This window comes from Channa argus, chromosome 5 (assembly GCF_033026475.1).
Source record: "Channa argus isolate prfri chromosome 5, Channa argus male v1.0, whole genome shotgun sequence".
Lineage (NCBI taxonomy): Eukaryota > Metazoa > Chordata > Actinopteri > Anabantiformes > Channidae > Channa > Channa argus.
The window spans coordinates 24,776,574-24,796,618 of record NC_090201.1 but is presented as its reverse complement, the minus strand read 5'-3'; the positions used below and the strand labels follow the sequence as shown (position 1 = coordinate 24,796,618).

Below are 20,045 nucleotides of genomic sequence, written 5' to 3'. Positions count from 1 at the left end.
CAGACCAGTAACAACAGTCTCATCAGAGTGAGTCATCTTTTTATTGTTTCTAACCATTTACATAATTAAAGACACAACACTTAATGAGAGAACAGTAAAAAAATAAAAAGAAGTAAGTAATAATTAGTTTGTTTGTGATCTTATATCTTATAATTATTATTATTATTATTATCACATCAGTTACATTTGAATTTGATTTTAATTATTCATTGTTGAGTTCATTCTTATTGTGGGGTGTTAATAATAAAAGGAAAAACAGAAGATGGAGTGTGTGTCTTTCATTAAATCTGCTGTTTGTCCATATCTTCTCCCTTGATGAAAAACTTCCTGGTCTTCTTGTTTCCCTTCGGCTCCCTTCCCTTCGCCTTCCCAGTAAAAGGCTTTTTATCCTGCCACTCGTAGGCATCCTCCAGCAGCGTGTATCCTGTGATGGAGTAGCTCACGGACGACCAGCTGAGGACTGAGCCACGGTATGATCTTAAAAGACACAAAGCCTTTATTTATAATCAGTTCAATAGGTCCAAATACCACTGCACACTAGCTTCAGTCTCAACCCTCTGTTACTACAATCTGCTGCTCAAGAAGTCACAGAACCAGCAAACTGACTCTAGAATGGCCTTTAGAAGTCAGCTGATGTCCACGACACAAACACCACATACACCAATGCACAGGCTCATACCCATAAACGCCGTAGGTCATGTAGTTGTAAATTTCACCGTAGCGGAGAGGATAATCCCACACCTGGACGTCCGTTACCTGACCGTCGAAACCTGAAAAATTAATCACAGGCTCACCTGACCACACATACTGACACACACACACACACACACACACACACACACACACACACACACACACACACACACACACACACACACAAACAGCTGTTAGAGACTATGATGATGATCAAACGTGAAAAAAAAAAAGACCATTTCATATTCACTCACTCACAGTGATTCACGGTTTAGTGAACAGATGTTTTTTCACTGATACCTAAATGATGGCTGCTATAATTAACAACCTCTACAATGTGACACATTCACCATTTGAGATCCAAATGCTACAAAAAGCCTCCAGATGACATCACTTGAAACCCATGACAGTCTAGCTGTGAGGCAGCAGCACGGACCACTCCACCCCCGCGTTGCCCCTCAAATGAAATCCAGAAGCATTTTATTTTATTTTCTGCGTTCATGATGTGGGCCTGTGCTCTGTCCTCACCTGAAAGGGCAGCACCTTCCTGATGCTCATGTTCGGCCCCTTGAACATCTGAGCCACTTTTGTCCTCATGTCCATGGTGAGGCAGACACTGGTCCAGAAGTCCTGTTTAATATTTGGCCAGAACCTTGCGCTGGGTGTCAAGTACAGGTAGTTGTAATCATTTACACGGTACAGCGAGTATGTTCCACTGGGACTGACGGTCAGACGCAGAGGGTTTGTGGATGGACTAAGTGTAAAGATTGCTGGGTTCGTAGTTTGCAGGTAGTCGGTGATGTAACGCAGACACACAGACACACCTGTGGGGTTCGAATGGAGAGAAAGTCAGTTGACTCTAAGAGACATTTGTCATTGAATCCTGCCATTCCCACCAGTTACATCCCTGCTTTCATACCATTCCCAGTCTCCTGACTCGCCCTCACTCACCTGCTTCTCATTTCCCAATCTCAGTATATTTACAGCATCAGTCCAGATCCCCTCACCTTCCACCACACTGCTTTCCAGCCTTCCTGCTGCCTGTATAACTCCTCCTCCCTCTGACTTTTGTCTTTTCATCTGTTTTGTCTCAGTTCTGTACATATATGTCTGATTGTCTGCCTCTGGAAATTGGGTGACTTGTTGGCCCCGAAGTTGATGCAAGTGGCAATTGGAAGGAGTTTGACACAGCAAACAGGAGCCTGGAGGAGGTTAGCTGAGGACCTCATGTAGGACATGTGGGTGATGAGCTCGCTTGGGAGATTGGTGACGATGGCAGAGCAGCCCTCGGGAATGGGTCAGGAGGCTGGCAGCAAAGGATAAACTCCTCAGGAAAGAAAGCAGGAAGCAGGAAGACAGAAATATTATAGAGGCAGAGCAGGAGTCAGGTAGGAAGGGTGAAGCCCCAACAAGAGGAGAAGCAGGAAGACAGTTTTAAAGTGAGTGAACCTCTCAAATCTGAAGGAAGAGCTGCTCCAGAGGCGGGTGATGGTGGCAGATCCACCCTGACAGACCCTCTGTGGAACTGGAGACTTAAAACCACAGGGGGTGCACCCAGTTGCTATGGCAGGCTCGTATCTGTTTTTACTGCAGTGCCGCCTGAAGACTATGACCCTCCAGTTAGTTTTTGGCCTTATCCCTCACATAGATTGATTTCATAAGATTCTCAGACTTTAAGTACAAAACGAACTGTAGAGGATGAAATCGCTACTCGGCAGGTTTGCAGTGGAAATCAGATGCCATACGTAAAGTCATTGTTTCATTTGATAGCAGCACCACAAAAACATACAGTATATTAAAATGATAAAAATAACGTGGGTTTGAACCGTGTGTTGACACAGTTTTCCGTTTGGTTTTGCAGTTTGGGAATGTACCCACCGTTATTAGGAGACACTGTGGTCCAGGGAGGGTGGGTGCTGGTGGCGCTGCTATGGGTTCTGTAAGTTGTAGTGGAAGAGGGAGCAGAAAAATGGGGAGAATACAGGGATATTTCTCCTCCCCTATAAGTCAAAGTGAACATCTTCCCTTTCAAATTTACTCCAGGAGAACCTGAAGAAAGAAAGACAGAAACAAGTTATCATTATTAAAATGTTTTCCTCATGTATAGAAGGCATTTTAATTTGGACATACTGTTAATATTTATACAAATATATATTTCTAACAAGAGATTTTTATGTGCTTTCTTGGTAATGAAGGAACGTGTGGGACACAGTACAATTAGAACTCTATAGTGCAGGAATAACATACTGTTTATACAGTTTTCATCATCTTAGACTGTCACATTTCATTTCAAGGCTTGTCAAACTGAACTGTGTTGGAATGACAGAAGGTGAAGAAAAACCCCTTTACAACATCTATCAAAGTCAAGAACACACTTGCACTTAAATCTATTTTTTTTAAAAACAGCAACGAAAAACCAACAAACTTCCTTTCTGCTCTTTCTTGCACTTGCATCCCGTGAAATGTGAACACTTTTCTGATAGGACTTTGCTTTGATGTTTTCTCCTTGACTTAGATTTTTGCTGCCTTGTACCTCACATGTAAGTCGCTTTGGATAAAAGCTAAATGACTAAATGTAAATGTAAATGTAGGGAACACTTCCAGGAGGTAGCTCTATCTGTGTCAGCGATCAAGAGCTGTTGTGGCAGAAAGTCCAGACCTGCATATGGTCTGCAGCTCCCTTTTTCTTCCAGTTTCAGAGACTGTCAAACTAAATTTAGAAAGTCTGAGAAAAATATGTAGAGTTCTTCAGAAAATGTAAAAGGGGTTTGTTTCGTAATCCAGCAAACCATTTGGAAAACCTGAGTCGGTCCCGGGACAGACTGCTGTCATCTCCCGCTTATATAACCACACTCTCTCTCTTTGTTACTTAAAATAAATGTCTCCAAGCCTCTTAAAAGAACTCGGATTCTGCAGGTGGCTGAACTTCACTCACACTCTTGATGAAGATTTCATGCATTGCAATAAGGCTGTAGGGGGCCCTCCAGTGGCCACATGTGGTATTTCACCAGGCTTTTCTGGTGACTTCAATGGTTTGAAGTTACACACACATACTTAGAAAACCAATCTAAGGCTTTGCTACACAATCAAGGATGTTAACTTATACTCACTTATACATAAGTTATTATGAAACATGTATAAATGCAGATCATCACATTTGAGATAAGAAATGGCTGCTGGCAGCAGGCCCTAAACACTCGCAGGCCTTTTCTCAACAACAACTAGACTTCACAACTTCACTAGAGTAAACACAGAGGGTTCATAACAAGATGTAAATGTGAAAAACAGAAAGGCCACATTAGAGTTTGTCAAACAACATGCAAAGCCTGTAGAGTTTTGCAACACCATCCAATGAGACCAAGCTGCTTCAGAAAAATGGGAAGAAGTTTGGAGAAGAGGAAGAAGCTGCCCATCTGCGTCACGATGTGGCCAAGCTTGAACTTGATTTATGTGGCTGTTGACAATAGCATCCGCATCGTTTCTTTTTAAAGGTATCTGCTCAAAACTTGAATCGTTGAGTCACTGATTTATTTCAGATTTATCTCTTCTGGTGATGTACAGAGGTAGTGTAGTTATAATGCAAAAAAGAAAGACTTTGATAGCAGTACTTGCCTAAACATCTCGATAATGACACTGAAACAGTTTTTAATGGCAGGGTATTGCAATGCTATCAGGATACCAACTGTACAGGTCTGGCATCAGCCAAGCACACAGTCCCATTACGGAGACATGAAGTGCACAACATATGAAACCTCACTACATAGATTCGTCCCGTTGGATGCTGAAACACTCTCAACACTGAAGGTTGTATCAGAACAAGTCTTCCACCTGCGCTCTTGAGCCTATTTTAAAGAAAAAGGTTTTTTAAATTCATTGTCTGATAAAATTTGAACTATTGCTAACCATTTTCTGCAAACGGGGGTGTAGAGGGGGTCTTAAACAACATCATCAGTATACCTATGCGTATACTTCCTAATCCGATTAACCTTTAACTACCTTTAAAATTTAGAATAATGGGTTTATACACAACCTGCAGTCTGTCCTATTACAAACAACAAGTTAGGAATGTTGAGTCCGGTTTACCTGCTTATCATACAGAGACAGCCTTAGTCAAAGTGATATCAGGACAATAATACATAATAATACACGTTCGGTTTTGGTGCTGCTTTTGCTACAGTTGACTATCAGATTTTTTTAAATAGACGGAGACAGATTGGGTTTCTGGAACTGTTTATAACTGTTTTTGTCTTATCTTTTTTGGTAGACAGTTCTTTGTTGAAACAACTGAAAACATCCAAAACCTCCCTGGGGATCAACACCTCATCAGCAGACATGACATCTCATTCCTCACCTATGCTGATGACACTCAGCTTTATGTGACTGTGTCATCTGATAAAACTGGGCCCATTTTAGACACTAGTGCCTGGATGTCCCACAATGTCCTACAGCATTGAATTGTAAGCCTCGTGTAGGGTTTGTCAGCAAAACTGCTTTTTATTCAGCCAAAAAGACACAGACAGACTAATGCACAGCTTTATAGCAGAGCAGCACCCTGTTGTATTGTAATGCCTCCTCGCTGCTCGACCCTTAACAAACCATTTACAGTTGATTCATATGTCTGTTGCCCAAGTCCTGACAAAAACCAGAAGGAGAAAACACATTCCTCTGTGCTGTGATTTTATTTTTTGCACCAGCTTAAATGCCAGACATGCTTCCTGCTTTTGAACCTATGAGTCTTTTAGTCGTTCCAAAGTGCAGGACAAAACGTTTTGGTGATGCAGCTTTTACTGTTTATTTTATTCTTTTACTTTCTTTTATTCTCATTTGCTGTTTTTTTCCCTCGTGCTTTATCATTTTCTTTATGTATATTTTAATCTAAATTAAATTTGTTTGTTTTCATTTGTAATTGATTATAATCTTTATTTTGCTTTAAATATTTAGTAATTTATTTGTGTGCATTAGTCTCATAGTTTTGTGTCTTATTGTTCTCCTGTGTTTTGCCTTGTTATCAGTTTCCCTCGTTAGTTATTTTTATATATATATATATATATATATATATATATATATATATATATATATATATATATATATATATATATATATATATATATATATATATATTTGATTTGATTGAGTGAACACTGGGAACACACACTAATTCGTTTTTTGGGGTTTTTTGTGTATACAGTCAACCAAAAACTGGATCCAGCAAGGACATTTTCTAAAATATTTTGAACTGTTAAGTGTGTGTGTGTGCGTGTGTGTGTGTGTGTGTGTGTGTGCGCGCGCAACCACCTGTCGTCGTCCTCGGCGTTGTTGTTGTTGGTTGTCTTGTAGTGGTCGTATTAGGAGACTTTCTTGTTAATTTGGGAGTTGTTGTCGGAATCGAATTCTTGACCCCCATCATGAATATGATCACTTGCACCGTAAGAACAAATAGCTTGTTCTTCATCTTCATCATCCTCTTGCGGCGGACTGTGACCTGTATCCCCTGCGGCGTGTGTGTGTTTGTGTGTGTCCTCGCTGTGTTGATCTCTCCGCTGTCCGTCAGAACTGACTGCACATTTCCTGCGTCAGATGTTTCTCGTCCCCTTTAAGTTTCGTTTCTGCACAAAGAGCCTCCTTTGTCCTCCTGATGTTTGTGAACTCTATTCTTCTTTCCCACCCGTGTCGCTTCCTCATTCAACTGGCTCCAAAAACCAGAGAAATGCTTTATCCTCATAATAGTTTAGGTTAGTTACAGAAACACAAGTCACAATTCATGACTGAATTCTTACTGCTTTAATATTTCTGACCGAATGTTAGAAGCTGTTACACTGCCATCTTCTGGGGACATTTTCCATAATTTATTTGTTGTTTGTTGATTTCGCAAGTATTTGGATATTTTCTGTCTGCTGTTAGTTGTTTCGTGTTTGTTTTTGGTCATATACTGTCTCATTTTGCGCCTTTTTGGTCCTTTTGAATCTCGCTTGTTTTCCTTTATCCTTGGTTTGTGATTTTTGTGTTATTTTGTGGTTTTTCTGCATCTCGTTTTGACACACGATTGACATCGTATAACAAATATGAAATTGTTGTTATTGTAATTGCAACATAGTGAAACTAAGATGTAAAAATGTGCTCCCGGTTGGGTAAAGTAGCCCCTACAACAAAGGCTGCTTACAGTCAGGTGGTCTCTTTATTACTGGGATGTTCCAACATGATAACAGACTGGATCAACTATTTCTTGCTTTTATTAATGAAGACAACAAATACACTGAAAAAACAATAAAAAACCTTGTTAAAATCAAACAAATCAGCTAATAGATTTGTATAGAGAATTAATTGATTGTTAATTCTTATTAAAGAGTTTTTAATTAAGAGTTTTTAATAGTAAAAGGACAGAACAGATATCAGCTCTGTATGTTTCAATAAATCTATTATCTCACAATATCATTACTTTCCCCCTCACTGAAAAAGCGCCTGCTCTTCTTCCTTTCCTTCAGCTGACGTCCTCTCCCTCTTCTGCTGACCAGCTGTTTTCCCTGCCACTCGTACGCGTCCTCCAGCAGCACCTTTCCGCTGATGGAGTACCTGACGTGGGACCAGCTGAGAACCGAGCCTCGGTACGGCCTGAAAGCACCAATACACGCTTTATTTATTTATTTATTTATTTGGATATGACAAAACATTTTTAACACTCAGCAGTTAATCTGTTAATCTTTTTGTCTAGTTAGCAAACAATGCCCTTGACAATTTATCACTTGCCAAATGAACATAATTAAATGTCTTGGTTTGTCCGAATTCCATCAATAACCTAAAGATATTACATTAACCAAAGGGCTGGAATACATTCTTTCTAATTATTAAGCTGGAGCCAGCAAATGTAAAAATAGACAACGCAGCGCTTATATACTGTGATGTATGTAAAGAAGTTTTAATGTGCTTCTCCAGGGAATCTGCCCAAGAGATGTTGTAGAATATCGTACTTGTTGAGATCAGTCACTGAATGACTTTAAGGTAAAGGCTGTAATACTGTGGCCCTTAGAGCTCACGGCACTGCAAAACGAGAAAAGCACGTGCAAGTAGACAAATCACAAGCAAATAAAAAACAACAACAACAAAGGCGCACTAAGAAAAGCGCTGCAAAAAGCCACAAAACAACGGAAATGGCTCCGGTAGCAACTTAACTTACAAATCTAAATGTCCGTCACCTTTTTAGTGTCCCCTGGAAACATTTCTATGACAGTTGTCTACGTTTCCGGGGGACACTACAAGTGACGGACATTTAAATGCGTAAATGTATTTTTAGTTGCTACCGGAGCCATTTACGTTGTTTTGTGGCTTTCGCAGCGTGTTTCGTAATGCAGCGTCTATGAAATGATTTTTTTTTAAAATTTGTCTATTTGTTTGCTTTTTTTTCTCGTTTTGCAGTACCGTGAGCTCTCAGGGCCACCGTATTATAATCTAATATATAATAATATATAATATAATAATAATGGCAAAAAAAAGCTTTTTTAGGCAGTTAAAAAAAACAATCAACATTTTACAAATGGGGATCCCAAATGTTGAAAGTTTAAAATACTTAAAATTATATCTGCTACTGCACCTTCTTAAAATAATAATAATATAAAAATAATTAAATAATAAGGTTTGCTCATCACAAACTAATGCATGTACAGTAGGTCCACATACCTGTAGACCCCACCGGTCATGTAGTTGTAGACCTCACCGTAGCGGAGAGTATAATCCCACACCTGGAGGTCTGTTACTTGACCGTTGAAACCTGAAAGCACAATGCTTCCATCCCCTGACCACGTATACTGAAGACACACACACCAACATGCACACAAACAGCAGATGGTTCATTTGTGGCACCAAAGATTACCTCAATATACTGTAAATAAGCTTAGTAGTTATTACTGGCAGTGGGGGGCTTGAATAGGGTCTCCTTCATATTGTGTTTTACAGGCATTTAAGGCTGACTGTGTGAGTATACATCAATGATTGAGATAAAAAAAAAAAAAAAACTATAAATATTATGAAAAGAAATCACAGGCAAAAATTCTGTTGTTCTCTGGTTTTGGAGTGAACCGCATTCTGATTCCCACTGGAGTCCGATTTGCTCAGTTCATACAGTGCTGAGGAGATTAGGTGTTTGCTATCAAATCTCAATGGATGTTTCTGATATTTATTTATGTCAGTTTTATAGTAAGTCGTTGCTACTCTGTCCTCACCCGATTAGGCAGAAACTTCCTGATGCTCATGTTCGATCCGCTGAACACCTGGGCCACATTTCTCCTGGAGTCAACCGTGAGGCACACTCTGTTCCAGATCTCGGGCACAATGTTTGATGAGATTCTAATGCTGGGTTCCAAATACAGATTTTTGAACGTGTATCTGTCACAGGACAGCCAGTACGTGTTACCACTGACTCCCAGCTGCAGAGGGTTGGAGGATGGACTCAGTGTGAAGATTGAGGAGGTCTTTGTTTCCAGGAAGTCAGTGATGTATCGCAGACACACAGACACACCTGCGGGATTCACAAGAGGAATGTTGGGCAGATTAACTGGAGTGTAATAATCTGGCAACGCAGTCTTCAATCGATCATTCACGCCTGCCAGACTTAAAATCTTTCAAAAAATAGGCCTTTATTTAAATATTTCCTGTCTAAAATGTTAAAGTAAGCAATTGTGGATTCAGCCTGATGTTACACTGTATGTACACAGATAAGGTTGCGGCCACAAAACATTAGCAATATAATTAATTGAATGATATAGTTCAATCAGGGAAGAAGCCATTTACTATTAATGCACAACTTGAGATTTTGATGTTGATGTGGTCAATAAGGAAAGAGGGAGATGGAGGCCTAGAAATACCAGCCTTTATACCACCGCTGAAAGCCAGGTGAACATGTGATACAGCATGGATGGCAATGACAGGGCTAACAGGCACCATAGATAAGGTGGTTTAAGTGTTCTCCTGGTTGGATGATGACTGGATGATAGATGCACCACCCAAAGTCATTGCATTATAGTGGAGAGGTGAAACCTTAGTGTGATGATGAGAAAATGGCTGACAGATGTTTCTGTGTGAACTAAAACTTCATTAGAATTAATATTTTTATTCTCTTGCACATCAGCTTCTATGGCTCCTGCGGCTGTCTAGTTACACTTTATGTTTTCGGCCCCCTTGTGGCCAGAAATGTCATAGTGCAGCTTTAATCTGCGCAACACAATGACAGAAGAACATTACAATGTGATGGAGGCTGTGCCTGATCTGAATGAAATTAGTTTCACCCAACAGTCTCCGCTGTTTAAATTTATATAAACATTAAAATAAAATTTGGGATCTCATATCTTGGCGCCCTTTGTGTTTTGGTGTCATTGTTTGGGAGTGGACTCACCGCTAGAAGGAGATGATGTGGTCCAGGGAGGGTAGTCAGAGAAGGTGTATCTACGGGGGGAGGAGGGGGGAGAAAAATATGGCCTATAAAGGGTTATTCCTCCACGTCCATTAACGGACAAAGTGAACATCTTCCCACGTAAATTTAGCCCTGGAGAGTCTGGAGAAAGAAGGAGGAAAACACACCACACACAGGTTTGAAACAAATAAAATCTTCTCTGCAAGCGGGCATTTGGTGTATGTGTTGGTTCATTTTGAATTGGGTTTCAGTGTAGTCATATAGTGCTTATTATAGTATGGTCATATTTTATTATTGTCAACAAATCCTAAAACAACACAAAAACCAACAACGTGTTAGTCTGCATGCAGTATCGTACCGAGGCACCCTCCATCCTTTTACCACCTCTCCAGTTCAGGGTCACAGAGGGCTGTAGTCAATCCCGCTAACTCTGGGCTTGAGGCGCAAAACATCCTGGACATGTCAACAGTCTACTGCATGGCCACACACACTGGGACACACTCTGTTGCAGACATCAGTTAACCTAAGACAGTCTGGATGAGGTGTCCCTGTGTGTTGTTGTGTGATGCTGTGTGTATGAGAAAATCCCACAGGTCACAAGTCAATGAATCGTTGAAGCAGGACGAAATAAAGTTAAAACAAAACAGAGTGAACCAGGGCAGTAAAGTTACAAGCTAATAAAGCAAACAATGATCTGAAACCCACAGTAAAGCTCACATCCTCTTTCACAGCATCACATCATGTTTGTGCTTTGAAGCGTTGTTACTGTATTTCGTTTATAGACACTAACCTTTGAGGCTGAGGTTGCAGTGCAAAAGTTATGTCTCAAAAATGTCCTCTTGGGACATGTACTAGTCTGTATTTTAGTGTTGATGTTTGTATGCTTTTTGCAATGACCTGTGTCTGTTATTTGCCTCATTTGACACTCTGCATCTCTCTGGGTGTTAAGAAAGTTATACATGAAACCTGTTGGCAGACAGTCTGAAAGTGTAACACAGCAAAGCCGCTTGAGCTTTGACATTTGGCTGCTTTGTCTTTTAAATGGATACATGTGAACTGTTAGATAGTTGCTTCTACCTGTTGTCCACTCTGCTTGTCCCGTCGTCCACTCTGCTTGTCCCGTCGTCCACTCTGCTTGTCCCGTCGTCCACTCTGCTTGTCCCGTCGTCCACTCTGCTTGTCCCGTTGTCCACCCTGTTTGTCCCGTTGTCCACCCCGTTTGTCCCGTTGTCCACTCTGTTTGTCCCGTCGTCCAACGCTCTGTTTCTGTCTCTGTTGCTGGTGTTTTCCACTTAGTGTGTGGAGAAACTGGTGGTAAAGCAGTTGTCATTTCTGAGGACTGAGATGTTGCTTGAGGAGCATTTGTGAGCCCCTGTGCTGACACGTTGATCAGCACCAACACGAGAACAAAAAGCAGCTTGTTCTTCATCTTCATGCCTCTACATGTGTATCCTTGCTGTTGCTGGACGTATTTATCTGTCTTCTGTCTGTCTGTAAAGGTTGAACATCTGCTCATACGTTTTCATTTCCCTTTTCCTAAGTTTCATTTCTGTGTGTGTTCATTGTCTGTTGTGGTTATTTTTCCATCTTTCAGGTCTGTAGAGTAGAATTTGCCTAAAATATACTATAGATAATCCTGAATTATTTAGTAATGGTACTGTAAAAATCTTTTGGCCGTCCAGCTTTACTAATATAATGTTGTGGATAACGTCCTGAAATGTTCCCCACAGATTCTATAGGAAAAAAGTAGCAGGGTGACAAAGACTGGAGAGCCAGGTTCATGCATTTCAACGCACAATAAGATGCAGTGGCAACTGCATAAATATTCAGACAAGGAAAAGGGATTTACCTTTCAAAATTCAGAGCAATTCAAATTCAGAGCAAAGCACAAATGAAACAATCACATTGAACTAATGCTGGGCTCCATGACAAGAAAAAAAGAAAAAAGCTATTAAAGAAGGTAATTGTTGCTCCAGAGTTAAATTTTAAAACCGATAGATACAATATTGACTTATCAGGTTTCAAACATTATACTCAGGGTTGGCTTTCTGTGCTGGTCTCTGTGGCCCAGTGTGGTTTCTCTGCATGTCTGTGTGCAGAGTTCACTCACGGGGGTCATGGTTGGTGTGTTGGTCACACAGATGTCACTTCTCATGGTTCATTTTCCATATTTTAAAAATTATTTTAGTATTTAATTCAGTTCAACTTTATTTACATATTGCCAATTCACAACAAGTGATATCAAGGCTATTTATAGAATAAAGTAAAGACTATAAAGATATATAGAAAGAACCCAACAATTCCCCCTTGAACAAGCCATAGGCAACAGTGGAGAGGAAAAACTCCCTTTAAAAGAAGAAACCTCCAGCAGAACCAGGCTCAGGGTGGGCGGCCATCTGCCTTGACCGGTTGGGGTGAGTGGAAAGTGAGATTTGTCTTATATGTGAGGTAAAGGACAAATCCCAGTCAAACATAAACCAAGGTTTCCTAGCAGTAGTACTGGAGGCCAGTTATGCCATGTAGATTAGACTCGTTTAGATCTTACTACAATTTGCAGATGTGCTTATAATGCTATTTAGCGTGTTAGCATACTTTTGGTGCATTAAATGTTGTTAGCTAATGTCTAAAGCTAAAACTGGTGTGACACAGTCTATAAGCGGCCGGGTGACAAATGTGACCGAGGAGATGGACTTTTGTATTTATAGGACAGAGACGGAGTGGGACCGTGTGAGCAGGAGAAGTCTGCTACAGTCCTCCCTGCAGACACCAGCCAGAGATCCGAGTCCTCTTTTTCCTCCACCGTTCTCCGTCTGTGCTGCTCATGGACCGGTGAGTACAGACTACATGTGAGCGGAAAACGCCCAAGACCCCGACGTTACTCGGATTCAGAAGTACAGAGATCGAAACATGTTCCATGGGTTTGTTTAGTGTGAGTGCAACAGCACAGGCAATAGTTATCTATAGTATCAATATGAATCAAGTTGCAAACAAGTTGAGTATTTTTTTTTTTACGTTTCAATAAAAACTTCATTGAGGCAGCCAGTTGAATTTCATTTCAGTCTGTCAGCTGATGACTTTTTTTATATTAAGGAAGGAAGAATAAAGGACTTAAACGCTTGTCTGAATTTGAGGACCTGACCTGTGTTTAAATTTTTTTTACATTTGTGCTCCATCTACATTGTAGCCACACATTTACAATAAGTGTGTGTTTGTGTGTTTTTCTAGGACTCGTTTTCACTGTTTACTCTTGAAGTGAACTGTCATATTGCTAACTTAAATAAAATTGCCAACAGAATTTTCATTTATGCTCTACTTAGGTTTTCCCAACTCCAAATAGTAAGAAGTTCCACCAACACCTAAAAGCTATATGGAAATTATTACAGCATTTTTTTAAAAAATTTGATCTATGAAATATTTTTTTGCAACCATGTTACTTTATTCCTCTTCACATGATTGCTGTTCATGTTGGGCAAACTTCAAGCCAACCTGTCTTCCAGTTAACTTGTACCTTGTTTTTATCTGGCCGCCTATTTGTGAACATTTTTCTTTTAAATTCCTATGAACTGTTGCTGATCTTTGGATAAATTCCAGTTTAACATAAACAGAGACTAAAATCTATATTTTGTTATTTACCCCTTATGAGATCCATCTACACACTGTTTTGTCAAGGTATTGAAAAATTAATTTTAAATATAATACAAGAATTGACAGGATACAGTCAAACATGAAAAACACAAATCAGATTAATGATGTGTGTCTGGCCATGATCGTTTGTGTGAACTTCTCCTTTCACAAACGCCGCCGCCACCACAGAAAACCCCAACTACACTTTGTTTCATATCAGTTGCAAGTTTCATCTCTCTGTTCCTAAAATCTCAGTTTTATTATTAAACCATTAGAATAAATGGAAAGTCTGTCATTTTTTAGAGGTTTTTAGATGTTATATCTTCTGCCAGCCCCGATTTTGTTTATAATTAGATAGAGAGAGCCAGCTGTTCCCCTGTTTCCAGTCCAGATGTTTTCACTGAAAGTTGTTTAGATGGGATAAATGCATAATTTTGATATTTTCCTTATTGTGTGTGCTTTCACCTTTTTATGTGCTTCGTGCCTAGAGGATATAACACACGTCAATTCTTTGGACACAAGAAGAGACACGAAACTACAGCAAGAATGACTTAAACTAAGTACAAATGGGTGAAAAATAACCTTGACCATTGACGCTGGTGGAAACAAACAAAACCGGCAAAATGGACTGTCACTTCTGCCAACAACAGAAAGACGAAACGGTTCCGGCTGCTGCAGGAAGACACAACAGCAAATCTATTTACCAAAATAAAACAAAAACACAAGATGGTAGTACATAGTATATTTTGTGGAGAAAACCCCCCACAAATCATTACTTTTCAGATCTGAAGGTGAAATTTATGGAGTCTAATTAAACAGTTCTCTATTAAATGTCCTCTTTCTACCAGGTGTGAAAGGTGAATTAATGTTGTGGTCATTTTTAATGGTGTAGGCTTTACCGCCATTGAATTATATCGTTATCTTTTTTTAATATATACATATATAATTTTATCACCATATTTATATGCGTGAAGCTGTATTAAATCATGTAACCATCTCTTGTATCTTAGGTTATTATAATGCAGTAACAAATGCATTTAACAGGGACACAAACTACAGTTAAACACACATAACTTCACAATACTTAAATTTTAGTCTTTAATAAATATAAAATGACATCAGCCTTATCCTTTAATCACAGTCTTGTTAAAGAAAGGAAGAAGAAGAAAAAAAGAACTTGAACTTTTGTTTTGAAGTTAGTGTGAGCGGAAGTGGTGTTTTCCGGTCTGCGGCGTTGACACTTCTTACGGTTCCGCTGCCACCGTGTAACGAGCTGACAGCGGCCAAGATGACACCGAGGACAACACACACACACCGCTGTTGCCCTATAAAAGCGCGGACACTGACACTGACACACACCGACAGACTCGCGGAGAGAAACGCACATTTACCTGGACTCACCTGAACCGCCATGGGCGTCATCATCTCTCAGCTCTTCTCCAGGTTCACCGCCAAAACACCTGTCAGGATCCTAATGGGTGAGCAGTGATTCATAGTAATTAAGAAACGTCTTTAAAATGTTGGAATTGATTTTTAAAAAAAAGGCTTTAGAAGACACTAAACTGTCCAGTTGTATTTAAATAAGGCACTTTTATTGTGAAAAGGTTTAATGAACTGGAAATAAAAGAAATTTTAAACTTTAACTTTTATCATTATAGTCATCGTACTATCAATGGCACTAATTAATACAGAAAACGCAGGAATTGAGGTTGTGAGTATTAACAAAAAAAGTAGTAACTCTAACTAGTTTTGTCCCCAGTTTAAATACATTTTTTAGTCTTTTCAGTAAAGTGTAAACAATTATCTGGTTCCACCTTCAGCAATGTGAGAATTTTGGTTATGATTTATACTTCTTCTCCACTAGATTATGAAAGAGTAATACTCCAATTGTATTTGACAGATTAGTCAGTAGTTACTTTTCAAATTAAGATTAGTCTAATTAGTGTACTAATTATAAAAATATAAAACTTTAATAAATAAAAAAACTTACCAGAACTTCAGTTATTATTCACTTATTGTCAGGACTTGTGTTTAATAACTGTTTAATACTTTATTTTATTAGTTATTTTGAAGTGCTGAGTATTTAAAGGTGTCACTTCGAGTAATTTTAATTGAGTAATTTGAATCATTTCCTAAGTTGCACATTTTCCTAATTATACTTAGGTTTACTCAAAAAATGTAGGACTTTTACTAAAGATAGTGTTTTCGCAGTGTGGTAAAGTAAAGGATTTGAATACTTCCTACAACATTGTTGTAAAGTTGGTGTTTTTAGGTTTTGAACTGACATTTTAATACATGTAGTGATTATACAATTAATTCTGTTAGTTTAGTTTCATTAGTACAGTAACTATTGTACACATAAGTCAGTGCCGTGTCTTAATGTGTGTGTGTGTGTGTGTGTGCGCGCACAGTGGGTCTGGATGCAGCAGGTAAAACCACTCTGCTCTACAAACTGAAGCTGTCCGAGGTTGTCACCACCATCCCAACAATCGGTCAGTTTGTCCGTTCAACCACTACCGTGTGCGACTGAAGGAAAAAGAAAATGAAATGACAGTTTAATGTACGTGTCTGCTTGCAGGTTTTAATGTGGAGACAGTTGAGTACAAGAACATCAGCTTCACCGTTTGGGATGTTGGTGGTCAGACCATCATCAGACCTCTGTGGAGACACTACTTCATTAACACACAGGTAATAGTGCTGCAGTTACTACTAATATTATACTGTTACTACAAGGAGAGGACACATGCATTAATGTTTGTCTTTTTCAGGGTCTGATATTTGTGGTCGACAGCAACGACCCCGAGAGGATTAAAGAAGCTGCTGACGAGCTGCATAAGATGGTAACGACATTTAGGATTTACACCCACACAAACACACTAGTGTAATTAAAACTGCAGTGCCAGTGCTGGAATGGTTGGAGTATTATAAATCATGGACCTTTTTTGATCGTCAGCCAAATGATTTAAAGTCATATCACAGGTCGTCTGACCTGTAACTTGTTTTAATCCTTCAGACCTTTTTAGTTTGTACTGATCTCATTAGTCAAATACAATGGTTTCAAATGTAGCAATACCACAGTGTAGTAAAATGTTACTTTTCACCTAATTATGCTTGAAGTTCTAAAAGTAAAAGTACTCAATATTCAGAATGACACATGCTAATAATAATCTAGATTATATATTAGATTATAATTACTGGTGTGATCATATCTGTCACCTTAAATCTCTTTAAAGATGAAGCTAATCTTAAATACTTTTACTATATGAAACAAGATTTTTTGCTTTAATAATTCATAATTACTATACTTTGTATTAATTTGTACCTGAAGTGTTTCCCCCAAATTGTAGTGTAAAGTACAAGTATCCTAAAGTTGTACGTAAATATACTGCTCACACGTTCCCTCACTTCCCTGTGAAGTGTTTTATCAGGTTACTATTATTTTTTCTGTGACTGACACACAGAACCTAAATATTAATATTTCATCATAGTTCAGTTAAAATACTGCCTATCATTTACCTTCTGATACCGAAGTTCTAAAGCTTTTTTGTTTTGATCAACAAGTAAAAACTTGAATTTGTTAAGGAAAATTGGGAAACAGTTATAGTCATATTTGAGAAACCGGTAAATGTTTGCTTTGGCCTAATGAATTAATCAATTTTGAAAGTGGTTCCACTTACTTTCCTTAAGTGAGTAATCCACTCCACAAGGTCATTGTGGTGATACTGAGTGACAAATAACAGTAATAAGGCTTCTCTAACTCCCCTCGCTCATGTTTGGGTTGCAGTTGGAGGAGGACCAGCTGAGGAACGTGGCATTACTCGTTTTCGCTAACAAACAGGATTTGCCGAGAGCCATGTCTGTCAGTGACATCACCGAGGCCCTGGGCCTATCACGGATTTCACAGCCGGTGAGTGAGAGATTAACCTGATGATTAACCTGATGATTAACCTGCTGGGGGGTGGTGGTGGTGGTGCAGTGGTTTACGCTGTTGTCCCACAGCAAGAAACCCCTGGGGTCAACCCAGCGGACAGGACTGCGCCTACATGTGCTCCACACACCCGTTCCCACAGTGCAAAGACATGCAGGCAGTCCGTGTTTAAAGCTGCTTTAAGCTGCAGCTAAGCTAATGCTTGTCTTCCCTCTGTGTGTCTGTGCAGTGGTTTGTCCAGGCGTCCTGTGCTGTCAGTGGTACAGGTCTGGCCGAGGGCCTAGACTGGCTCTCCACCCAGATCCTCAACGGGTAAGAGCACGCGTGATGCTCCAGAGATCTGCTTTCCTTTATTTCCTGCTGAGGCCATAATGCTGTGAATCCAGGAGAAGCACAAAGGACAACTTCACAAAGACTTGTACTATGCTGTAAAGACCGTGTTCCTCTTGGAAGACACTCTGTAGTTTTACGGTTTGTCATATTTACGTTTATTTTACAGCTCATTTGCCTTGAAAACAACCACATTTATGTAGATAATGTAAAAACAAAGGCAGTTAATTCATTTAACAACAACATGGCAACAGAATTAATAAATGCTCCCAATGGGAAATATTCCACCACTTCCCCTTATTCTGACTGGACATGAACGCATCATAAAATGTGTGCTTTCAAATTTACGAGGTTAATAATGAGCCAAATCTTACCAGGAGTGGGTATTTTCAACTGTCAGTTTTCAAAAGATAATTTTTATTCATCTCCTTAAACACCTTAAACAATTTTGTAGTTTTGCTCATCTGATATTTGTGAGAAGTTTTTAAACCTATAAACAGTCATTGAGGTCCTGCTTTTGTGTCACTGTCTCTAAAAAGCAGGCGGCATGTTTTGTTTTATTGCCTTTTAATCCTGGTAAAACCGCCATGATGGAAACAGCTTCGGGCTTTGAGTTGACGTCAGAAATTGTAGAAAGGAGTTGCTGAATGTTAAATCACACAAACATTACAAATCAAAAACTGACACTAGAGCACCGAAGCCAAATGTTAGCGAGGTTAAATGCTGATCACGAGTGACCAAAGAAAACACAAGTGTAGAGTTTAAAAATTCCATTTTGTTTTACAAGAACATGAATGTAACATCAACCACTCTGGAACGTCGATGTAATATTATCGGCCAGTTGTTTACGATGCCTTTTTTCCCTAAAGTAACTAATTTCCCCTAAGTTATGGCCTAAAGTTGGACACAAGTTGAGTTGTGAGTTTCATCTCTGTTGTACACGTGTACAGTTATACATAAGAGAACTGCAGTAATGTCAAACTGGTTCACATTTGTTTTTTTATTACCTGTGCTGATTCCTCACTTTAAGTTGCTATGGGTTTGGCTGAACAATAGAACTGCACTGATTTTCTTTATATGTCCATCTACTCCAAACACAGAGCATGTTGTTTACAGGAAGTTCGCACTGTAGTTGATTTGAATGTGATCATTCTTCTTCACCTGCGAGTGAAGACTGGATGAAAGAAAACTGATTTAGTTGGATGAACAAGTGCTTCATATATTGCTATTTTATATAATCAACTTGGGCATTGAGTGACTGAGCTATGCAGGTAGATATTCATTTTATTGATTGTTCCTTTATTTTCTTGAATTACCATGGAAACAACCTGCTGTTTGTTTTCTGGTAGGAAGGAAACTATTGCACATTGTATTGATAATATTTGATGTGAAGTATCATGAAGCCTTAAGTGATGAGCCCCCAAATTCTATTCACTAATCAAACTATATTCTTTTATTTGAAGGTCATTATGTTTGTAAGTATGGTTTAATAAAGTTGTTATCATGGTCACTTTGTTTTTATTTGAAGGCTGCAGGCTGATCTGTGCCAAATCAAAGGAATTTCTATATTTCAAATAATCCCACATGGAAAGATTGTGCTAATGTGAAGAGATTAGTGATGGAAAGTAACTAAAAGTTCCTCAAGTCGTTTATGTGAGTGCAGTTTAAAGATACCCTTTACTTTACCTGAAGTTCTCTATTTTATACTACTTTATACTTTTATGCATTTGAGAGTGAAATATTGTATTTTAAATCTTTACTGCACTACATTTACCTAATTCTTGTAAAAAAAAAAAATTTATTTTACTGTTACTGTGGGTGATCTTTGTAAATTAAAAAGGGATGTGAATACTTTTTGAATATTTCATTTATTAGAAACCTATTAATGTTAAAAGGCTTTATTTTATAGTTTGCTCTGAAATTGACAGCTGGTAATTGATTTTTTGGTGGCTTGTTTAAAAGTTAAATATTTAACCAGCTCGACTAAAAAAAAAAAAAATCCACCATGTTCTGTACTAAATTCACAAGTGAATCTCTCCCAGCTCGTGGATTCGTAGCAGCACACTGACT

General features: G+C 39.0%; 2 protein-coding genes across 3 annotated transcripts; one reads left to right on the top strand and one right to left on the bottom strand.

Annotated features, from left to right (window-relative positions):
* Window positions 1-22: 22 nt before the first annotated feature.
* LOC137128012 (uncharacterized) lies at window positions 23-11,592 on the bottom strand. Its single transcript, XM_067505658.1, has 9 exons — window positions 11,171-11,592; window positions 10,076-10,234; window positions 8,907-9,202; window positions 8,365-8,492; window positions 5,989-7,302; window positions 2,572-2,742; window positions 1,222-1,517; window positions 680-807; window positions 23-477 (listed from the first exon to the last, which is right to left on the bottom strand). Exons 1-5 carry the CDS (start codon window positions 11,526-11,528, stop codon window positions 7,110-7,112), a joined length of 1,134 nt encoding a protein of 377 aa, XP_067361759.1. The 5' UTR covers window positions 11,529-11,592; the 3' UTR covers window positions 23-477; window positions 680-807; window positions 1,222-1,517; window positions 2,572-2,742; window positions 5,989-7,109.
* Window positions 11,593-11,740: 148 nt separating this feature from the next.
* Window positions 11,741-20,040, top strand: LOC137128015 (uncharacterized). 2 transcript variants are annotated; one of them, XM_067505662.1, is made up of 7 exons: window positions 11,741-12,922; window positions 14,206-15,195; window positions 16,129-16,209; window positions 16,296-16,405; window positions 16,486-16,557; window positions 17,502-17,624; window positions 17,875-20,040. In XM_067505662.1, the coding sequence occupies exons 2-7, from the start codon at window positions 15,129-15,131 to the stop codon at window positions 17,959-17,961; spliced, it is 540 nt and encodes a 179-aa protein (XP_067361763.1). In that variant the 5' UTR covers window positions 11,741-12,922; window positions 14,206-15,128; the 3' UTR covers window positions 17,962-20,040. The 2 variants fall into 2 exon arrangements, with proteins under 2 accessions (XP_067361763.1, XP_067361765.1); XM_067505664.1 differs by lacking the exon at window positions 16,129-16,209.
* The last annotated feature ends 5 nt before the right edge of the window (window positions 20,041-20,045 follow it).